The sequence below is a fragment of the Pelodiscus sinensis genome, chromosome 21, assembly GCF_052426305.1.
Source record: "Pelodiscus sinensis isolate ZL-2025 chromosome 21, ASM5242630v1, whole genome shotgun sequence".
Classification (NCBI taxonomy): Eukaryota; Metazoa; Chordata; order Testudines; family Trionychidae; genus Pelodiscus; species Pelodiscus sinensis.
This window is the reverse complement of record NC_143072.1, coordinates 4051694-4076055: the sequence shown is the minus strand read 5'-3', so window position 1 is coordinate 4076055 and position 24362 is coordinate 4051694. Positions and strand designations below refer to the sequence as shown.

The 24362-nt window shown below is 41.4% G+C and overlaps 1 protein-coding gene across 2 annotated transcripts in view; it reads right to left on the bottom strand.

Moving 5' to 3' along the window:
* Positions 1–24362, bottom strand: part of GTF2I (general transcription factor IIi) — a 110845-nt gene that overhangs the window by 51196 nt on the left and 35287 nt on the right. The window contains exons 4-13 of one of the 2 annotated variants that reach the window (XM_075904292.2): positions 22949–23083; positions 20550–20733; positions 20314–20342; positions 17837–17891; positions 16169–16212; positions 14607–14678; positions 8153–8212; positions 7266–7322; positions 4015–4077; positions 997–1098 (exon numbers count right to left, since the gene is read on the bottom strand). In XM_075904292.2, coding sequence (XP_075760407.1) covers positions 997–1098; positions 4015–4077; positions 7266–7322; positions 8153–8212; positions 14607–14678; positions 16169–16212; positions 17837–17891; positions 20314–20342; positions 20550–20733; positions 22949–23083 — 801 coding nt within the window. The remainder of the gene's footprint in view (positions 1–996; positions 1099–4014; positions 4078–7265; positions 7323–8152; positions 8213–14606; positions 14679–16168; positions 16213–17836; positions 17892–20313; positions 20343–20549; positions 20734–22948; positions 23084–24362) is intronic. The other variant, XM_075904293.2, reaches the window with a different exon arrangement.

The following is a 24362-nucleotide window of genomic DNA, read 5'->3' as shown; positions in this document are numbered from 1 at the left end:
CAGGTGAGACATGCTGCAGTGCAGGGCTGCTCCGAGCAGGCTGCAGCCCCCCAGCCTGCAGCGTGCCCAGGCCAGACCCACTGTGCACAGGGTCTGTCTTGGCTGGGCTGGAGCATACTCCACTTGCAGAGGGCCTCACAGAGCTAGAAGAGCTCCCTGCCTGTGGCAGGTGGGGAGCTGCTCCAGCCCCCATTGATTAACCAGAACAGTTAGCCTCACTCATTAAGCTTACCTGGTTAACCGCCCACATCCCTATGCTGGATTATGTGCTATCTGCCTCAAATGCTGTGCGGCTAAATAAATAAATAGTACATAAACTGCCGTGCACTGCACTGCAGACACAACAATCCAAGAAGGAAAAAGCTTAAGCATGTAGATGCAATCGTTCACTACAGTAGCTCTGTGTTATAACAGAAAAAACAATGTAAAAAAAAATCATTTTCCGGTAGAAACACGACCTAAGCCAGGCTACTCACCATGAAGGAGTCCCCCTTGTTTCCCAAAGCATGGCTCCCCTTGGTACACCTTTGTTGTACCTTGTGAAGTGTGAAAGAAACTGACTAGGACTGGCTCCTGGCCTAAGACCTTCAATTAGCCATTAATTGGAAGTGAAAGCGACTGTCCTCAGTATTCTCAGATTTCCTTTCAGGAGGTCAGATGAGAAAATGGCTAAACTGACTTCTACTTTGTGTTATCTTATTTCTAATGTTTATACCGTTCAGGTTTCCAACACAATGGCTTCCAGACAGTTTATAAAAGCTACAACATTGGTTAGTCCATATTTTCTTTATTAGAAGATCACTTTACAGAGGAACAAATGCATTTGATATACACTTGCTTGCACTGCAATAGATCTACAAAGAAATATAGGCTGTTGAGGGAATGCCTCTACTTATCTTTTCAAAAATCCCATGCCCTGATGTTAATCTATGGTCATCAAGAAGGAAAGTTTTTCTGGAAGCAAGCGACTAGGATAAACTTGAATTTGAATCTTACCAAAATTGAATTCTCTCACTTTTCTTCTCCCAGCATTGGCAGCCTCATTTGTAGACTCTGTGTTCTTCGGTCTCTTGTTAGGTGGTAAGTAGTCCTCATCATCTTAAAATAAGCGCGAGACACATCAGGGTTGGCACTGCTTTGGAGTCTCAGAATTCTAATGGAAGTATCAATCAGTGCCTTATTAAGGGCCCAAATCTGCAAACTCACTCATGTGAGTAATCCTAGATTTAATGGGGGTGTCTGCCTGTGTAAAATCTATTTAGGAGAGTAAGGGTGTCAGAATGTAGCAAAAGTAAGTATAAGCAACATTTATTTCACATTTTCCTGAAGAAGATGTTAAACATATCAAGATGTTCTGAAGTTTGGTCATAAAGTCATGCGATAGCAAATGTAAATAAACATTTACCTAATTAACTAGAAAAATCTATCCACTGAAGGTATAACCTACACTACACAGACTCCTAATGTAGATGCAGCTTACATTGCCCAAAGAAGTTTTTTCTGTCAGTGTGGGAAAATCATCTCCCCAAATCACATTAGCTATGTTGATGGAAGGACTCTTCTGTCAACATAGCTGCATCATCTACACTGACAGTTTGTCAGGATCATTTTGTTGGTCAGGGATGTGTTTTCTCACACTGTGACTAACGTAGCTATGCCAATATAACTTTTCAGTGTAGATCAGGCCTGAGTCTTGAAATGCACTACTTGAATTTAGGGCTTACACAGGAAAAGTAAACTTTGTAGGATCTTATGGTACATTTGCCCCCTATAGAGCTCAAGAGCTCCACCGAGTTTCAAAGCAGTACAACCCTGTGGGTACATCTAAACTACATCCCTTTTTCAATAAAGGGATGTAAATTAGATATAACAAAATTGTAAATGAAGCCGGGATTTGAAATTCACGTGCTTCATTTTCATAACTGCGGCCGTGGCTTTTTCCTCCCAAAAGCTGCTTTTCGGAAAAAACCAGCTGTCAAGATGGGGATCCTTTGACAGAAATGCCCCATTTTGAAAGATCCTGTAACCCTGTAAAATGAAGATTACAGGATCTTTCGAAACGGGGCCTGTCAAAAGATCCCCATTTTGACCGCGTGTTTTTTTCAAAAAGCGGCTTTTGGAAAAAAAGCCGCGGCCACCATTATGTAAATGAAGCACGGGAAATTCAAATCCTGGCTTCATTTACAATTTCGATACATCTAATTTACACCCCTTTATCGAAAAAGGGATGTAGTTTAGATGTACCCTGAGAGACATGAATGAGTTTCATTTAACAAGAGCTCAGAAATCAGTGGTTGTTCTGAAGCCTTTAAAATTCCAGTAAAATCATGGGTGTAACTGCAACAAACACCAATTAAGACCCTTTGATTTGTTTCCATTTCTGTGCTATAAGGCTCTTTGCTCCTGAGGCCAAATTCACCTAACAGTTGATGAAGGCCTCAGGTTCTTTTGCTCTGGTAAAAGAGTTTTAGCAAACCAACAAATAAATCCAAAACTATGGCAGAACATAAAATGCTTTCACTTTTGCAATATTTACAATCCTACCATAAGGCTATGGCTAGACTGCCGCTTCCCCCCCCCCCCAGCAAAAGGGACGCTAATTGCGTTCTGCAATTGGCGTACCTTTTTCCGGTTGTTTTGTTGGAAGAGGCTTTTCTGAAATTTGGCCCATCTACATTGGGCCAAATTTCAGGAAAACCTCCTCATGGAACGAAGAAGACAGGGCTTCCAAAAGAGCATCTCTGCTCTTCCGCAAAAATGTTGGAAGAGCAGACATGTTCCCTGAACGCGGCGGAATCTGGACATAGCCTCAGAGTTTGATAATTAGAAAAAAGAAACTGAAGCCAGTCTCTTGCCTGAAATAGCATTTTTCCCAGGCTATCTTCAGTGTATTCCATTTGGAAAGCAGAATGTAGGTTTTAATTCATAGCCATTTGTTTTCTCTCTCTGGCTTTGGAAGAGATGCCAACTTTTCAATATATTTTTACTTGTAAGGCAGAGGACTTCCCACCAGTCTTCTAGTACAACAGCAACATGTAATTGCTTGAACAACTTTCTTTGCAGCTATGCCACTGAACATACTAATTACACATCAGAAGCAAAAACAACTGTTACCTGATCAATAGATTTTTAATCAGTCTCAAACAATTAGTTTAAAGCTTCAGTTCCAGCACTTGTACATGCAACTCATGAGTCCTTTGAACAAACTTGTCTAAACTAGTAATTCATAAGTGTCTAAAATGTGTTAATAAAATGTTTTCAGAACAAGCATGTTCTTCAGAGTGTTACATTTCAACTTACAGTTTTGAAATAAGGACTATTTTGTATTATTAATGCTAGAAAAAAACATTCAAAACCATTTTAATAGCTCTAACATGTTTTTGGTATGTTGAGTTTTTACTGAATTTCTTAGACTCAGTGGCTATGTCTAGACTGGCATGATTTTCCGGAAATGCTTTTAACAGAAAAGTTTTCCGTTAAAAGCATTTTCAGAACAGAGCGTCTAGATTGGCACGGATGCTTTTCCGCAAAAGCACTTTTTGTGGAAAAGCGTCCGCGCCAATCTAGATGCGCTTTTCCGCAAAAAAGCCCTGATCACCATTTTCGCGATCAGGGCTTTTTTGCGGAAAAGAAATCTGAGCTGTCTACACTGGCCCTTTTGCACAAAAGGACTTTTGCCCAAATGGGAGCAGCATAGTATTTCTGCAAGAACACTGACAATCTTGCATGAGATCGCCAGTGCTTTTGCGGAAATTCAAGCAGCCAGTGTAGACAGCTGGTAAGTTTTTCTGGAAAAGTGGCTGATTTTCCAGAAAAACTGGCCAGTCTAGACACAGCCAGTATGTTCATGTGGTAGTTCTCAATTCAGACTCTGGTCAATGCTATCTGGTAATCAAATGTACTCTACGTAGTGGGTGAATGAAAGCATCATGCATACTCTGCCAGACAATTGTGAAAGGCTTTTGTTACTAAGAGACCTGAAAAGGTTAGAATATAGGAGTTAGAAAAACTAACCTTCAATGGTGACTTCAACTTCAGGGTCCTCACTGGTTTCCGAAGCGGCATGCTGAGAAGAATCTAAGAACAAAAATAAATCACAAAAGATCTTCAGAATGGCATATGCACTACAGAGTACATTTACCCAAGTTTTCATAATTTAGAGTTCACATTGCCACTAGTCACAGAAGCCTAGTGGCACATTAATATGTTTATTGCACAGTGTGAAGTAAATACCTCCCTCTCTAAGAACAAAGACACTTTACCACAAGCCTTTGAGCATTTTTAGACAAACACAATGAGGTGCGGATTATATGATTATACATACTACATTGCATGTGCAGCAGTGCAGAGAGCAGACATTAATTACATAGGAAATTTCTTATTCCTGACTTAATAGGATTCATATAATCATACATAACTTCTCATTATCATCAAGGATTACTTATTGTACACAAAGACTTTGTACCCTCAGATTATATATTCTCTGCCACCATTCATAAGATACTAGCAGACATGTTCCGGTTGTGCTAAACTAATTTTCCTCACAGATTATAATACTAACAGTGAAAAATGATGTAGATGGGGGTCAAACTGACCTCAGTAGGGCAACATGCACCAGTAGAGTCAGCAGGATTTGGCTTAACAGTACAGAATGGGGAAAACATATACTGGATAAATTTCAGAAAAAGGAAGCCAATTCTTTTTTGAAATGGTTAAGATTTCTACAAATTCTCTAGTTAGAAAGCACTGTGTGTGTTCTCTCAAAGCCAGTGTTCATCCAGGTGTACAATCTCCCTTCATCACTGTTTTTCACGTTATTTCACATAGTCATCAGCAACAGCTACTATAATATTAGAGCACAATTCACCTATATCAAATCTATTCTCTTGGTAGAGAATAAAAAAAAATCCTATAATTGTTCAATTTCATTCAGGAGCGACTGAGATAACTTGTAAACTTAAAAGCACAAAAAGGATTATGATGTCCTGGTCCCTTAGCCAGAAGCAGTCCATCTAAGTGCAGTATCCAGTGTCTTGACAGTGGTCACTGACATACTTCAGAGGAACAATGCAAGAAGTCACATCATGGGTAGTTACGAAATACTATGCCCAGAAGAGTAGTTTCTTCTTAAACCTAGTCAATAAGTGGCTAGTTTATACCCTGAAGCAAGTCTTATATCTAATGCAATTTGTAAATATTATCAATATATAAAACAGATAACCCCTTTTTGACTTCTTAGCACCTCTTGGCGTCAATAGAAATCATCTTTTCTATTTTAATCATCATCATTCAGTTTCACTGACTACTTCCTTCTACTTGTTTTAAAGTATAAATTTCTCTCTCATGTACCAAGTATTTTTAATATATAATTAATCACTATACCAATTAGTCCCAATCTTCTCAATCACTCCTCATAAAAATGTCTCTAGCTCAGTGGTGAGCAACCTGAGGCCACAGTTCCATGTGTGGCCTGCAAGACATTTTATTTAGGGTTGCCAGATTCTGCGGGTTTCAAGTCCACAATTTTCTTCCCCCTACCGGTATTATTAAAGTGACACGCATGTAAAGCAAGGACACCTGAAGTGAGATGCGTGCTGATTGCACACAACATTGACTTTGAGAGCCATGAGCTCCTTCTGCATCCCAAGCGCTGCTACAGTTCAAATCAGCACACCCTGCAAATTCTGGATTTGAAAGTACAGTTACTAAACTATCCGATCCATGGAGGCTGTCTTGGTTACAACAATCTTGAGATGAAGGATGGCCACTTCTACAGCCCACTCACTAGCCTACGTTGCCCATCACTGCTCTTGCTCTTGAAAGATTTTTGCCACCCTTCTGGATGTCTTCAATATTTGTGGCAGTAAAGACAGTATGACAACCCAATATTCTGGATGAAGACATACTATCTGTTGTCATATAACAGACAAAATAGCAGTGAACAATATTGTAATATGTGTCCTAGCATGTTTGTTTTTACCAATGCTGCACATTTGAAGCAGGATAACTATGCAGCAGGTTTCTCAGTGAGTGGTTTCAATTAATTAAGAACTCGGTAATAAATAATTAAAATGTATTCCTTCTGATGTGCATTTGCTAGCGCGCTGCCCATAAACTAAACCTTGTACGTCCTTAGTTTCACTAATAGCTTTTCAGGAGCAACTTTATCAAAGGCTTTTCAAAAATCTGAACATCAACTTATTCTTTTCCCTCAGGCAGTAATTTGTGGGCATTTAGAGTTTTGGTAGATTACAAATGCATGATTTTCCTTTATATAAACCATCTTAGCTCATCCATATCATATGTCAATCTAGCCATTTTTTTTTTTTACTCTTTTCAAATGACGTATCAGTTATCCTAGTACTGAAGTAAAGCTGAATTGCTTGTAATTTTCTGGACTGCCCCATATTTTTTAAACACACTAACTTAGCTTGAAGCATGGATAGGTTTTTGGTTATCAGCCAAAAAGGGTGCAACTTTCAATTAATTAGTTCTCATTTTATAAAAGAAAAAAATTCAAGAACAACATGGAAAATAGAGCTCAGACTTAAACAAGCAGAGGCCTAGATCAGGCATTCTTAGTGGCTGGTCTATAGTTATGGAATTCAGTACTGTCAAAGATAAGGCTGAAACTTGGTCTTATACCTTTCTAGTTGCCCTGTAACTCTTATTTCTTTCTTCTGACTCTCAACAATTAAGTGTCAAAGTGGTCATGATATTTCCTTGGGGAAGCAATACTCCCTGATTATTTCCTCCCATGCAATTAGTTTTATTAATGCACATCAAAAGAGCAGAAAATTTATTCTTTTTGAGGGACCTAATGCACTTCTAAATTTATGCAATGCTATCTACACGCTATGTGATAGGCACCTTTGAAATTCAAATAATGAAGACTGTAACAATGAGTATTGTTGCCACCATAACTTGCGCACTAAACCCATGAGTTTATGATTTGAGGTGAAACAAAACTGGTTGGAAGATCATATTTCTGGATTCATGTAATAGCGCTTACACATCATGGTGATGAGCACCTGACAAATGCAATTCATGATTTAAAAGAATAATCACTTCCATCACAAAATGTCATTCAGGGTCATGATTAGGAACGAAAAAATAATCAGCCATCCATGTGCAAGACTAGTTGAGGAGATAATGTACAGTTTCAATGTACTGAAGTTTCAAAGTTTTCAAATGTTTATTTAAAAAATAAATTTCTTTTCAATGCCGTTAACTCATTTTCATGAAAAAAGTTTCATATCTCTAACCTTCTACCGGTATTTCCACATCTGTTCCTTCACTGCAATCGGAACCCTGGTGGCTTCCTTAGATAAATATAAAGTAAAATATACCATAATAAAAATACAGAGTAACTTGTGTTAACATTAGTCAAAACAAGTATTTTAATAAGACAAGTTCAAAACTATAAATATCTGAAATCCACATGAACTGAAAAGATGCACCTCAATTTCTGAATCTCAAAAATTCACAAACAGAGCATTCTGACCTTTATACAGAAGTGTCTGGGCTGGAGATGCAAATTAGGTGGTTTTTTTAAAAAAATATTTGTAAATGGGCGTCACACACGCTGCTGGGGAGGGGCAAGTCGAGTTTAGGCCGCAACATATCACCAGATTTTCAAATTCTGCAAAGAACTATCTTCCTTCACCATACCACACCCAAACATGATTCTTGTTAAAAACTGTTCCTTCCCCCTGCTTTCTTCCTCCCAACTCTAACATACAACACTTTTGTGAAGAATACAATTTGAAATGTGGCATGCAAAGAGGGTTATTAAAAGCATAATTTTACAAACCAAATGGCAATGGAAATAAGACCTAAATTTTCAAGAATGGCTAGTAACTTTTGATGCTTCAGAATTTGACTTGAAAGGACCTGATGTTAAGAGAGTAGATTTAGATGACAGAGCACTTCTGAAAAAGTCAGGGTCCCCTTTTATTGTATTTTAAATTGAGCACCCAAAAATGTAGGCACATAACACTTCTTGTCCCTTTTGAAAATTTAGATCACTGATCTCACTCGTGTCTCATACCAAGGTCGGAACTGTAGAGTCTTGAGAATCAGAACTCATGCACTTACATACCAACTGTGCTGTAAGAAAATATTGCTAAGAGAAACAGAATTGAAAACATACCTGTATAAGACTTCGCAAGAGCAATTTTTTCATCAATTTCTGAAGTTTCTGAAGGGCCTGCTTTGGGGACACAAAAATAAGTGTTTAAAAATGTATTTCACAGTCAAATTTACTTTTTCAGCCACTAAATGTGTGTTAACCCATCTCCTTTTATTAAGCATACCAATGGATTCCATAGTTTGGCACTATCTGTGGCCTGACATGATTTTAGTTAGTAGATGTCCACTTCTCATGGGTGTAGCCAAGTTCCCCATGGTCCTGTAAAGTTCGTTTACAGCCACCAGTCCTGGCTCTCTGTGTTCTGTGTTGTTATTCAGCACAAATTTACCCCAAATGTCTTCTAGGAGCCCAGGAAGCAGTGGAAGTGTTGGTAATGCTGTTACACAATATTGATCTCCCATGGCAAATTCTCTGGTTCGGTACCAGTCGGATCCCGAGGGTGTATAATTAGAGAGGTTTGACCTGTATCACAATAAAATTATGATTGCGGTACAGTCGATTCAATAAGTGTATGAAGATGTTAGCCCACAATTAGTGAACTGAATGTAAGAGTATTGTACAGCAATTGGCTCCATGCAGCTCATTACTGGCATCTACACCTGGATTCCATGGCAAAAATTGAGACTTAAGACTAAATTCAGCAGAGAAATTTAAAATGGCTATGAAAAGAAAAACATATGCATTTCCTGAACTATTTTTAATAAGTGAATGCCAACTTTCATAGTGTTTATTCTTTAAATATACTCTTTGAGCTGTTAAATTATGCCATTCCTGGTGAGTTCCTATGATTATGTGACTTCTACATACAATGAGGCTGCCAACATGACACTAAAATTTACCGGCTTTTAAATAGCCTTTTTGAAAACAACATTAGTGCTGCCTCCTTGAGAAAAGTTTTCATAATAATCAATATGCAACCATTCAAATGACACTTAAACTGAACAGCAAACTCCTTCAGTTCAACTGAAAAGATAAAATGCATGTTTTGTTTTAACATAGGACAGTTTTACTTATAGCACAAATGGCTTCACATTGAATAAATAAAAGGTTACTAGCTCTCATATGAACACACAAAATGAATACAAGTGTTGCACACAGTAATATTCTTAGGCTATCTAGATTTAGAGACTGAGTATTTGTTTAGTGTCTCACTTCATTCCTAAACTCATTTGCTAATACAATTCACAAGATGTCAAATCCACTCTTAGAAACTGTAGCTGTTTAGAGGCAGGTTTCAAAGTACAGTATACCAGTGTTTCTCAACCTTTTTTTTAATAAAGTACCCAATTTACAAAAAAAAATATATATAAATATCCCCAGTACCTACAGTTTTCAGACACACAACTTTTTTTTCTACCATTGCAACACATTTGTTTAAACAACTTAATCGTAGCAGGGTGGGTAATGAAATTTTTGGGTGTAAAAAGCACAAAAATAATAAAATGCTGTAAAACTTAAAACAAAAACTCCATTTTCTTCAAATTTTAGTTGTGTTGATGTACCCCCCAGATTTCTCTCAAGTACTTGTACCACTGGTTGAGAAACACTGCACTATACTTTTAACATTAATAGTATTACAGTTGAAAAAATGTAGCAGTTTGTCAAGCAGTAGAAACATTTTAGGATAGCTTTTTATATACATATTAAGAAAATGATCAAATTCAATACTGTTTTACTGATAACAGATCTCTTCAATGTTTTAGTTAACTAAAAATATGCACAGGAAAAGGCATACTCAGAAGAGCAAGTCTACTGGAATTACTTTAACACAATTATGATTACTCATTTGTATCTTTTAGTGGTTTGGGATAGTTCCATTTAACATGATTAGACAATTCCAAAGGGTCTATTCTCAAAAGTGTTTGAAAATTACTATAACATGAAGCAAGAGACTGATGGGTGCATGATTTTTATATTCTATATTATATGTCAGCATCAAAACATTTTCTAATTATACAGTTGAGGAGGTAGCCCTTTCCTGGAACTAGCCAAGGACTTCCACCAATTTACATGGGGATATCTAAGACAATTCTGCAACCTCTTCACATGAGTAACAATCACTGGTTATAACAGATTTGACTACTGGCGGTGAAACTATTCAAGCATCAATAAGAATTCATTAGAAAAAAGGCCTTGTCTAGTCCCAGGTTTCTTAAATCCGTGTGACATAACAGCTATCCATAACTCAGTTGTGAACCATTACTATTCTGAATAAACTTTAAAAAACCACAACAACAGTCTGTAAGCACTTTAAAAACTAACAAAACATGTAGATGATATGACCTGTAAACAGGTGAGGTCCAAACCCTACCCCACATAAGAGCTACATACCCATTGTACAGCAAAAGTCACTCCCCTCCTGGAATCTGGTTTATTACCAAAATAATAATTTCAAAATAATTATATGAACTGAAACTGAATCCTCCTTCTAGGATTCTTTTCTCCAAATCCTTTCTTGTCATGGGTCCTGAATAAGGATGTTAAAATGTGGTTGACTAGTCAATGGAATTTCCAGTGACTAGTCAATAGGCACTTCCACATTCTTCCTTTGAAACATACTAGAGCCTCCGCTGGGGCTCCTGTACATTTCAAAGGAGAAATGCAGAACTCTGCGTACAGCCCGGGGCCAGCGGGAAGTCCCACTGATTCTGGGATGCATGCAGGTGCCTTCTTTGAAATGCACAAGAGTCCCCAGCAGGGGTTCTTGTGTATTTCAAAGCCATGGAGCCTGGGATCAGTGGGGGACTCCCCAGCTGACCCTGGGCTCCCCGCAGCCGCCACTTTGAATCACACAGATGAGTGGGAATCACACAGGCGAGTAAACTTATAAAGGTGTGGATTCTAATAAATTGGGATGGGGTGCATGTGTTGTTGAGGACAGGATTATAATTCAACATTACCTACGCCAACTGGAGAAAGGGTTTGAAGTAAATAAGACGAAATTCGAGGACAAATGAAAATGATTCTACTTAAAAGGAACAACCACAGTTGCACACATATAAAATGGGAAATGACTGTTAAGGAAGGAGTATTGCAGAAAGGGATCTAGGGGTCATAATGGACCACAAATCAATAGTGTGACACAGTTGCAAAACAAAACCAAGCCACCATACTAGACTGTATCAACAGGAGTGCTGTAAGAAAGAAACAAGAAGTAATTCTTCCATTCCACTCTGTGCTGATTAAGCCTCAACTGGATTATTACATCCAGTTCTAGGCACCATATTTCAGGAAAGATGTGGAGAAATTGGAAAAAGTCCAGAGAAGAGCAACAAATACGATTAAAGGTCTAGAAAACATCACTTATAAAAGAAGATTGAAAGAATTGGGTTTGTTTTGTTTGGAAAAGAGATGACCAAGGAGATAACAGCTTTCAATTACCAAAAGGTGGAGGAAGAAAAATTATTCTCCTCAACCTCTGATGATAGAACAAGCAGCAATGGGCTTAAATTGCAGCATGGAAGGTTTAGGTTGGACATTAGGAAAAGTTTCCTGTCAGGGTGGTTAAACACTCGAGTAAATTGCCTAGGTCAGTTGTGGAATCTCCATTATTGGAGATTTTTAAGAGCAGTTTAGACAAACATCTGTTAGGGATGATCTAGATGGTGCTTAATCCTGCCTTGAGAGCAGGGGACTGGACTTGACGTTTCGACGTTCCTTCCAGTTCTATAAGCCAAGTGTTGGCACCAGAAAAACTGAGAAGGCAAGTCAGTGTAGTGAAACAAATAATAAATTAGTGCTTGAATCAGAGATAGGTTCAAATCTAAATAAAAACCAGAAGTTTAAAAAGAAATGCATTAAAACAAACACCATTAAATGCATGGGGACCACCTTTGTTGAGAAATATTTTCTGACTTCAGTAACAGGTGTGTTCTTAGCCAGACTTCAGATAGTGTGGTTAATTCCATATTTTCATTAGTGCTCAAAAATTCATTCAAAAAATTAAGGAAGAACAGCATAACAACCAATTTAGTTATTAGCTTCCATAAGACTAATACAATAAGCACTAATTTTATGTTTTGTTATTTTTATGTAAAGACAAATGTTACCATCATTTCCTTTTCACCAAACAATACTGCTGAAGATATACTATTTTAGAGTGTTAACATTTTTATTTGTTTTGCTTTTTTTTGCAAGGAGAAGGGAATTTGCCCTAGTTCTTTTACTCAGTCCTTGGCGGAGTTACTGAATATATGGTATTTCCCTAACTCATGCATACACAATGCACCACTATGTTGCTATATATCTAAGGTGACACAGTGATTAAACAGGATGAAGTTTAATAAAGAAAAATGCAAAGCGCTCCACTTAGGAAGGAACAATCGGTTTCATACATACAGAAAGGGAAGCGACTGTCTAGGAAGGAGCATGGCAGAAAGGGATCTAGGGGTTATGGTGGACAAGCTGAATATGAGTCAGCAGTGTAATGTTGTTGCAAAAAAAGCAAACATGATTCTGGGATGCATTAACAGGTGTGTTGTGAACAAGACATGAGAAGTCATTCTTCCACTCTACTCTGCGCTAGTTAGGCCTCAGTTGGAGTATTGTGTCCAGTTCTGGGCACCGCATTTCAAGAAGGATGTGGAGAAATTGGAGAGGGTCCAGAGAAGAGCAACAAGAATGATTAAAGGTCTAGAAAACATGACCTATGAAGGAAGGCTGAAAGAATTGGGTTTGTTTAGTTTAGAAGAGAGAAGATTGAGGGGGGACATGATAGCAGTTTTCAGGTAGCTAAAAGGGTGTCATAAGGAGGAAGGAGAAAACTTGTTCATCTTGGCCTCTGAGGATAGAACAAGAAGCAATGGGCTTAAAACTGCAGCAAGGGAGGTTTAGGTTGGACATTAGGAAAAAGTTGCTAACTGTCAGGGTGATCAAACACTGGAATAAATTGCTCAAGGAGGTTGTGGAATCTCCATCTCTGGAGATATTTAAGAGTAGGTTAGATAAATGTCTATCAAGGATGGTCTAGACAGTTTTGGACCTACCATGAGGGCAGGGGACTGGACTCGATGACCTCTTGAGGTCCCTTCCAGTCCTAGTATTCTATGATTCTATGATTAGGGTAGTTAGGAAGTCTGTTTCAATACTGATTCTTAAAATATAGTCAGACTAGCAGATGTATCTGGCATTGCTCTGGTCCTTAACAGTAGTAATTATTTTTGTTTATTTTTAATTAAAAGGAAAATGTACATGTTTTATTTACACAATGGGGTTCCAGGCAGGGAGAAAAGGGTGCAAGAGTCAGGGAAAGAGGTGGAAGGTTCAGGGCAGAGAGGTGGGGTGCTTCACCGGGGCCACACATGAGGGAAGTACTTTCCAGACAGCGGACAGGTAGCCAGGGCTGCATGTGGTAGTGAGGGTGACGCTGCCTGAGTGGCAGCAGCTCCCCGAGTGGCAGCAGCTCCCCGAGTGGCAGCAGCTCCCCAGGGCAGCGCTGCTCTGCAGGAGGTTGCTCCCTGGGAGCATGGGGCTGTGTGCCTGCACAGTGCCAGCTGTGCTGCTCTGCCACTAGTGGCTCTCTGGGGCTGCCTCTGGTGGCGGGGGCCACGCTGGTCAGTCAGCAGCTGCTCCTTGGGGGGCCAGCAGAGTCCGCACTGCCTGCCTGGGCTCTCTTCCCCACCTGCTGTCCAGCGCTGGGACTAAAGGGTGAGTGGATTGGCTGAAATGACTATCTGATCTCCCCCCCCCCCCCCGAATTTCTCTCAGCTGCAAATTTAAATCTTTCAAGATAACTTTTACCAGGAATTGGTGAAATAGAAAATATTACCGCATCTGCCTTTGTCGCTAATATCTTGCCAATATCTATAACACTACTTTATACATCAATATTATGGATCTAAAGTTTTACAAAAAACAAATTTAATTCTGCGTCTCATGGTGAATTTCCCCACCCCATCAAAAAGTGTAAATTATACATATACAAACTGAAAATTCAGAAAACAAAATAAAAATTGGACCATTACAAATACCAATCAATGAAAATGTCAATTTACTCATATTTTTGCAATTTAAAAATGAAACCCATTTTATACAATTTATTTGTTAGGATAAGAAGCAGCTTTGAGCCAAACAGCCTTTAGCATACTGCCAGTCAAAAGACGATAAATTGTCGCTGGGGATACATTTTGCTAGCACATCACCAAAGCAAAATACATTTTGAAGGGTTCTTTCACAAGTCTAACAGTTCAATGTAGTTACTTATTACTAGCTTACTTATGGTGATCTATGTCATTTATCCTCAACCCATCCCTCCGCTCTCCCCAAATCTCCTGTGGTAGCTGTATGCCTAATTGCTTCATTGAGAATTAATTAAATGGTTGCCAGCATGAAGGCTTTGTATCAGAAAAAGTAAATCTAGTTTAAACAATTGCAATGTATCTAAAAACAGGAAAAAAACAGCCGTTATCACACTCAGAACATCTTATGTGACAAAATATATGTAAACTAATATTACCTGGAATATTATACTGATAGTAGTCAGGATCTTCCGATTCCTCCTTTACGGTTACCATCTCAAGTGAAATTCCTGCAGAAGCAACCAAAAAGTCGCCAATCACATATGCAGATTCATAATAAAGAATTCTAAAACAAAATTCAGACTTGTCTTCTTTTCATAAAGAGAAGCAACCAGTTTGAAGTATTGTGGTAAGATACTTTTCTTTTTAAATGGCATAATGGGGTTCAAGGTTTATTTTAGCTCAAACTTCCTATCAAATAAGCTCAGTTTACCCATTTGTTTTTTCAAACTTTTTAGTCTTGCAAACTCAACCTTGTCTCCAAAAAGTCAAGATGGGCTCATCCCTTCTTGCACACAACCAGCAATCAAAGTTTTGAACCTCCCTGTCCCCACCCCGAACACACTCGAATTCAGTTGAAATCTAGGGATTCCTGGAACTGAGTCATTTTGCTGTGGACAGCAGCACTCTAAGACCTTGAACTGGTCTACGGTCCACTAAACAATGCGTTCAGCATTTCAGCAAATTGGTTTTCAAAACATTTTGACTAGCAGAAGATTACCAACCTAAGTGTGTGTCTAAACTACATGGCTCCATCGATGGAGCCATGTTGATTAGGCTGATCGACAGAGGGAAATGAAGCCGCGATTTAAATAATCCCGGCTTCATTTAAATTTAAATGGCTGCTGCGCTGAGCCGACAAACAGCTGATCAACTGTTTGTTGGCTCAGCGCGGTAGTCTGGACGCTCTCGTGCCGACCTGAAAGCCCTTTATCAACCTCCCGGTTTTGCCTCGTAGGATGAGGTTTACTGGGGAGGTCGATGATAAAGGGCTTTCATGTCGACAAGGGAGCGTCCAGACTAGTGCACAGAGCCGACAAACAGCTGATCAGCTGTTTGTCGGCTCAGCGCAGCAGCCATTCAAATTTAAATGAAGCCGCGATTATTTAAATCGCGGCTTCATTTTCCTTTGCTGGACAAACAAATCTACATGGCTCCGTCGACGGAGCCATGTAGTCTAGACGTACCCCCAGCATCTACAGAACAGTATTAATAATGCTGCAAATGTTCTTGCACAATATGCAGCAAAGATTTGACTTTTCTTCATTTCAGGCTCTTCATGACTTGTCACTTTACAAAAACAAGAGTGCCCATTGACTCTTTATATGTGTTAAATGAACTAAAACGCATTTATCTACATAGCATCTGCGTGTTTATACCATCTACTATAAACAGAAAGGGATATTAAGCTATACTTTAAGACTGAATATCATAGCTCACAAGGCCTATAAAATTATATCTAAGATCGTGTATAATATTAATAAAAATGTTATTTTTCAGTAATCAAAATGGATAGTTTTTTTAAATTAAATTATTTAATATTTAGCCATTAAGAGGCTATAATTTGGTTAAATAGAGGTAGGGGTTTATTTATTTATTGCATGATGCTATTAATGCTTTTCTGATGGCACTGTCTACCACAATCTAAAATTTAAACACTTGAAATTAAGGGTGCTTACTCAGAATGTTTTACAAAATAGTACAAAACAAAGCTACATACCAGAATCCTCATTTGGTTCTGTTTTTACTTGGACAGGAGGACAACTAAAGGTGGGGAAAATGACAAAAATTTTAAAAGAATCAATAACATGCTTATAGAACTCTCTGAAGTGCTTGCATTATCTAACAATAACTGCTTAATATCACTTCAAAGCTAGAGAGAAAAAATTTACAGTACTATGCTGTAGCTATTGTCAAGTATATTATGTGGCTTTCAATATCATGTACAGGCAGTCCCCGATTTACGCGGATCCGACTTATGTCGGATCCACAGTTACGAACGGGGCTTTTCTCGCCCCGGAGGATGCGGGCGGCGGGACTGCCCAGACGCGCCGCGGTCCCACCACCCGCGACCTCCAGGGCGAGAAAAGCTGCTCCGCGTCTCCCTAGTCTGCTGGGGGCCCCCCCCCCCAGCAGACCAGGGAGACGCGGAGTAAAGCCGCGGAGGACACGGGAAGTGGGACTGCCCAGACGCGCCACGGTCCCGCCGCCTGCGTCTCCCTGGTCTGCTGGGGGGGGGGGGGGGGGGGGAGCGCAGCTAATGCGCCCCACCCCCCTCCCCTCACCCAGCAGACCAGGCTTTTCTCGCGATGCCTGGGGTAGAGCAGCTGGGGCGCTGCCGGGTTGGTCCAGTAGCGCCGAGGAGCGGCGCTGCGGGACCAACGCGGCAGCAGCCCAGCTGCTCTACCCCAGGCGTCCCCAAGTCAGCCGCTGATGAAACTGACCAGCGGCTGACTACAGGAAGCCCAAGGCAGAGTTGCTCTGCCCCGGGCCTCCTGGAATCAGCCGCTGGTCAGTTTCAGCAGTGGCTGACTTGGGGACACCTGGGGTAGAGCAGCTGGGGTGCTGCCGGGTTGGTCCCCGCAGCGCTGAGGTGCGGCGCTGCGGGGACCTACCCAGCAGCGCCCCAGCTGCTCTGTCCCAGGCGTCCTGATTCAGCCGCTGCTGAAACTGATCAGCGGCTGATTCCAGGACGCCAGTTCCGACTTACATACAAATTCAATTTAACAAACCTACAGTCCCTATCTTGTACATAACCCGGGGACTGCCTGTATTCCTTGACTTAAGCCACATTCAATAGAATTGCATTATTTTTAGTAAAATGTGTAGTCAGAAGCACATAATTCTACAAAAATTTGCATTTTGCAACATACGTTTACATTCATTAATTTCCCTCTCCATGGAAATCCCTAGTAAAAGGCAAGAGATCCACACAGTTCCAACTTGTTCCGGACATTGGAATGTGGTAAAATTGTATAAAATTTAATAGTAGATAGTGAGAAGGAATAAGCTTGGTGCCCAGACTTGTGAGGTACTGCAGCATGAGACAAGCTCATTTGTGAATGATAACATATTAATTATGTTATTGTTGTATGATTCATGTAGGCAGAAGTGAAGCAGATATCCCCTGAGCTCTGAAGAATTTGTACATATCCACATGGCCAAGAACAAGAGGAAGCTTGACTGTGTGCCATTTTTGATCCAACATTTCATCCAAAGATTATTACATACAAAACACATACAAAACACTGCAAACTGTAAAAGTTTATAAAGAGTTCTAATTTTCTCTCTTTAAAAAAAAGGTGCCATATTTATCAGAGACAGAAAAAAGGAGATAACAGTTACATGTCTATATCTATATTTCCAGTAAGAAAAAAACATATTTCACCTTCCACTGGGTGGTGTAATTGTGCACGCAGAATCTGTAACAGTCACGTGTGCTCCTGAAAATATTAAACTCTAGTTTTTTTAATGCACCATTTACATTAATTGCACATTTAAAATGCCACAAAGATAAATTCATATTGTTTTGGTAAACAATATTAAAGAGCTTGCACATTTATAAAAAAGAGTCTTACTTCCTGTTTATAGCTAAAAAGAAACCCAGGGTTGTGAATTCAATCCTTGAGACGGCCATTTAGGGATTTGGGGCAAAAATTTGTCAGGGATGGTACTTGGTCCTGCTGTGAAGGCAGGGGACTGGACTTGATGACCTTTCCAGGTCCCTTCCAGTTCTAGGAGGTAGGCAATCCCCATTAATTTAAACAAGTACAATATAACTTTAGTTGGGACTGGTCCTGCCTTGGGCAGAGGGCTGGACTTGATGACTTCCTGAGGTCTCTTCCAGCTCTATGATTCTAACTTTGGAATTTTTTTTTATTTAATATGAGCATTTCATCTATCCCCTTCATCATTGTAACTGGAAGTCATAAACTAAATTGATTCTATGTATCTATGTTATTAAACTATGCAGTGTTTTGGCAATCTTGCTACCCTGTTTCTATATTGCATTTAGATACATAAATATTATTAGAATACAAATTATGGATATTTCTGTGGAGTTATTTATCTTACTGAAAGCTACTTTTTGCCCTAGCATAATTTTGTACATTAATGGAATATTTGCCATTTCTATTACATCAAGACCCTATGGCTGTGTCTAGATTGGCATGATTTTCCGGAAATGCTTTTAACAGAAAAGTTTTCTGTTAAAAGCTTTTTCAGAACAGAGCGTCTAGATTGGCACGGACGCTTTTCTGCAAAAGCAATTTTTGCGGAAAAGCGTCCGTGCCAATCTAGACGCGCTTTTCCGCAAAAAAGCCCCAATTGTCATTTTCGCGATTGGGGCTTTTTTGCGGAAAACAAATCTGAGCTGTCTACACTGGCCCTTTTGCGCAAAAGCTTTGCTCAAAAGGGACTTTTGCCTGAATGGGAGTCCCAAAGAAATCAGTGCTTCTTGCGGAAGTCAGTGCTTCTGTGGAAATTCAAGCAGCCAATGTAGACAGCTGGCAAGTTCTTCCGGAAAAGCGTCTGATTTTCCAGAAAAACTGGCCAGTCTAGACACAGCCCATATGCCTAAAGGTGCCTCCTCACTGCACTGCAAGTCAGACTTAATTTGGGGGGGGGGGGGGGGGGGGCAGGGAGACATTGTTTTCAAAATGGAGAACCTAAGCAATGAGCGCTGCAAGATGCAAGCCCAGTAGTAGCCCTTCAAAATGGGTAGCAACAAACACTGGGCTCTATATTGCCTTTAAATAAGCTAGCATGAAATCCTGGTTCCTGACAAGTCAGCTGTTGCTTAAAGAAGTCCGTTCCCCAACACACATGCACACCCACTTGCATTGATTCCTTGGAACTAGCATAGTCCACTCTGTCATAAAATACACTTCTACAGATGATCAATGACCTCCAATAAGCAGATAGTTGTGGTCTAACCAAAGCACTGGGAGGGAGCAACTAAGGATGTTAGAGGTCGTTTAATAGTCCTGTAACCGCATCAAATCTTATCGGTCACACAATTATTCGATGATCCCTGGGGGGAGGGACTGACAGTCAGTGCAGTGCACTCCAGATCACTCCTGGGGAGCGCCCGCCACTCCACGCTCCTGCCCACAGGGGGCATGAGCTCCTCACAGAGCCACCTCTGTCCATGGAGAGCCCAAGCACTACAACAGAGACTGCACCAGCATCCCGCCTGCTCCCCTCTGCTGAATGCTGCCTCTGATACAGAGGCAGCAGCGCAGGGGTGGAGGAAGAGGGGAGAAGGCAGCATGTGAAACCAGTACTTATGGGGATCTGGCTTTTAAGCTGACTTCCCGGAACACTGACTCCTGCCTGTCCCTGCCCCTCACTGCCTCTGTGAAGGGTGGGGGAGGCGGCTCCATGGAGCCGGCACATGGACAGTCAGCTCCCTGCATGTATCTGCTCCCACCTGTCCCCCTACCCCTGGACACAAGGCAGCTCTGTGGGATCTGGTGCTCATGGGGAGCCATCTTGAAAGCCGGATCTGAGGCAGCAAGGGCGGGGGGGGGGGAGAGGGGGTGTGTGTGCATGTAGTTATTTGGATTAATCAGTAAGGCTAGGCTTATCGGTTAACCATTTAAATGACTATACACTAACATTCCTAGGAGCACCTTGTGTGTCTTAATCCCTAGTCTGACAGTGACACTCTGGAGTTTTAGTAAAAGTCACTTGGCCTTGAATAGTTCCAGAACGGAGTAAGTTTAACTGGAATGTAGGCATTTCTGCCAAACAGGACATCTATAAACACATCTACTGTAAAACATTGCAAATCCACAAAGACCTGAAGATAAAAATATACATTCTAAATACCATTTTAATATTTTGTTTACTGCAAACACTTACCTAGGTGTTTCTTTGGCTCTAGGAAAGGCCTGCGTTAACACAAAAAGAAAATTCTATTACCTAAAAAGTAAATAGCACTATGCATTTGGTAGCATAACATTTAAGCACAAACACTGTTATCTTCATGTACCAAACTGCATATGTACAAAATTTAAAAGAATGTAGAATTAAGGTATCCACAGAAAAATATTAATTAGTTTTTAATGGACAAACCAATAAAAGGGAAAGAATGTAACCTTTTGATCACGAATGAGATCCCCGATTTGTTTTCCAAAATCCATTTCAATGTTGTCACATCATAATTTGCTGGATGTTTAAATGCAAGTCCTTCCGGGAGACCTTGCACTGCCACTGCAGACTGGTCCCTTTGAATCTTGTCATATGGCACAGGGACTACTGTTGACTTCCCTAAAGCTTTACCTGTACAATAAAATAAATTGTTGGGGAAAAAGTATGTATGATTAAATACAACAAGCAGCAAAGCTTTTGTGTTTTTTCCTTCTCACTTCCAAATCTTAAATCCTCCTTTCCTTCCCCTGAATCATGTTATTCTCTGGTACACACTCCCACTCCATGGTCTGCCATTACTGTTACCATCCTTCTCGAGGGGGATGGCAGCATCTAACTTCCTTCAAAGCCACTTTCTAATGGGCCGAAGATCTCCATTGAGTAACATGATGGAATGTTTCCTTAACTAGAAAGACAGAAACCACAATACTTCCTTTCTCTGGAGAAGAACATGCTTTCCCTACAAGACTCAAGCCATTAATTGCTTTGGAGGGAGGATAAGGCAGGACAGAGATGGATCAAAAACTCAGGAATTAAGCACATGTTGCTTTGTTAATGGTGCAGAGAATTACCATTAGGTTATGTATTTCGTTTTTGCTTAAAAGAAAGCTGCTCCATTGAACATTCTGAATGTTTGTGCTGTGAAAAATATGTAAGACAGCAACCTCTTTGGGAGTTTAAATTAGGGATGATAATGATGATTAGGGATCGACTAGATCAGGGGTCTCCAAACTTTTCAGCCCGAGGGCCGCATTAACTATCAAACAGCAGTTCGGGGGCCGCTTTCACGACGGGGAATTTCAGTTGCCTATTGCGTCCTCTGTCGCAGCGCGGCCGGTACTCTGACCATGCACTCCCTCCAGTGCTGAAGGGGAGGGAAAGGGGGGCCCGGGCCCACCCTCACTCACGGGCCCCAGCCCAGGGCCCTAAGGACACGGAACCAGCTGGCTCCGGTCCGGCTGACGGGGCTCCTGCCGTAACTCGTCAGCCCGCCAACTCTAACGAGTTCTGCCCTGGGCTGCTTCCTTTCCCTCCTCGTGTGACCCTCTACCTCCCCCCACCGTGGGGCGGTCACCTTTGATTCGTCCGTCAGGCTGACGGTCGTATGTCCAGACGCCCACCCCTCCCGCCGGGGCTGGTCCTGCCGTCTGGGTGGCCGTCGGGTCTGGACTCCTGAGAAGGGGGGGGGGCTTTTCCCCCTGCTCTCCCCTTCCTCTGCACGCTGTCCTCCCCTCCTGCTTGCCACCGCTCACTCCTCCCCTCCCCCCCCGGGCAGAAGGGGTCACCTTTTTAAAGTTCCCGCCAGGGTTCACGTTCCCCCGCACGTCGCCGGGCGGGCGTTACCACCACCGCCCATCCTGCCCCCTGATTGGCCGGCTGCCCTGTCAGTCTGGGCGGGGGAACGCCGCCTGTGCTAACCCCCGCCCCCTGCGCCGTTTGCCGCCGCGCGGCCGCTTGTCAGCGGAGCGGCCCGCTTCTCCTGCCCCGGCGCGGCGTGAGTACACGCCGCACACCCCTGACAGGGCCCCCCCCCCGCGGCAAGAAGGGCCCGTTCGGCGGCGCCCCAGGGACGGGCGGGGGTCGCCTCGTCACACCGGCATGCGGAAGGCGGGGCCAGACAAAAAGGTCTCCACGGGCCGGATGAGAGGGCCTCGCGGGCCGCATCCGGCCCGCGGGCCGTAGTTTGGAGACCCCTGGACTAGATGATTAAAAGATAAGCCTAAATGTATCGGTTAATCCTGTTGGCTACTTGCATTCCCCCCTCTTGCTGCCTCTTATATCAAAGGCAGCAAGGGCGGATAGCAGAAGGTGGTGCTATGGGGAGCTGGCTTAAAAGCTGGTTGCCCCCTCCCCAGCATTGACTCCACAGTGCCACCTGGCACCACCCAATGCTGGCTCTATCAGAGGCACCAGCGCAGGGCACCAGACAGCTGGTTTGTGAGGGGAGCTGGTTTTTAAACTGGCTCCCCTCGCATACTGGCTTCCCCAGCTATCCCTCACTGCTGCCTCTGATACAGAAGCAGCAGCATGAGGTGACAGAGGGCTCCCCAGGAGTGGGGCCAGGAGCACACTGACTGCCAGTCCCGCCCTCAGGGACTATCGAATAGTCATATAACTGACAGTATTTTGTGCAGTTACACGACTATTCAATTATACGATAACTAACATCCCTAGTTTAAATACACAATAGCACTACTGAAAAATTAAGCTCATTATCTCAGCAGTACTCTAGACTGAGAACAGAAACTATAAGCCACTCAACATCCTACTTCCTCGGATTGCTAAATCATCATTAACGAGAGAAGGGTGTTATTTCACATTTTAAATAATTAGTTTAAATGCTTACCATAACAAAAACAGAAAAAATCCTCTACAGACTTTCGGAGAGCTTCCATTTCTACAATATCTACTGTCAGCCTGTTTACGAGTGATGTAGACTTTGTTTTCTGCAGTTCAGCAGCCTTTTCCTCTTCATTAACACCTGCAAATTATTTTGTAACAATCAGAACACAAATCCTAATTCCTTAAAACTCATCTAATTGCCCTTCTGGAAGTTAGCTGTTAAAATTACACAGAACAAGAACAGTTCATATCCCTTAAAATCAAGTCTCTTCCTGTCAACAAACAGATGGGCTATTGGCAAACCTATGTTCATGCCAGTATTATACTGTATTCATGAAGGTAATAAATATCATTAAACGCAACGATGATCATGAACTAAGACAAACATCTAAGCTGGTTAATTTTGGGTAAAGAGGTACTGAGGAATAGTTTAAGAGAAGGGCACTGACGTTTCAAATAAAAAAAAGACTGGAGTAGTCATGAGGGAAGTTAATATGTCTGTATCTGAGGAGCCTATCACCCCTCTAGTTTTACTTCTGGCACTTTACAAGGTAGTAACATTATTCCTTGTTCTGTTTGTTGTATAATGCTTAACTGATTATTTCTGAAGGAAGGCATATGATCTCTCAGTACAACTGCTTGTATGCAATGCAGCTCTTTAATCTTTTCAAAAAATTCAATTTAAGTATGTGTCTACTATTGTTGAATGGGGGTAAATACTGTCAAGTTGTCAATGCATGGAACTGAAAATAATCAGCTCTAAACTTTTCTTTTTCCCATTCTCTGAGCAAAACAAAACAAAACAACCCACCACCCACCCACATGAATGATGGATGTCAACTTCCTCAACCATATATGATGGATAGGAGAGAGCTGCATTTCAGATTGCAGCTTTGTGTTCTAATGACATCATTCATCACCAAAGATTTACTGAGATCCTTCTGCAAAAAAGTAACTTTGGACTTCCCAATGTCTGAAAGGAAACAATCTACATATATGTGCACGTATTTGAAGGGGGAAATGCTAAAGTTGGTTTTACTCATCATAATGTACAGTAGCAATAGATCTTCGAAAATTCAAATTTTCACTGAAAATATTGAATCATTACTACTGTTGTCAGATAGGCAGAGTGCCCCAGATGAGTTCCTGACAGGTTTCTGGCTCCGTGGATGATAACCACAAGGCTGCTTGCATGTGTGCTCGATAATGTGTGCTGTGTTGATTTACACATTAATCAACATAGCAGACTTCAAGAGCCCCCCAAAGACAACAAATCAGATAAGGATCGAAGGTGCCTGGCCAGGTTTATTGTTAAGCTAAGTACAGTAAGAGTTGTCTGGCTATACTGAACCACTACACACATGTACCCCTAACAATGGAGTGACTCAATCAGTGGGACGTCCCACGGACCCCTAGGT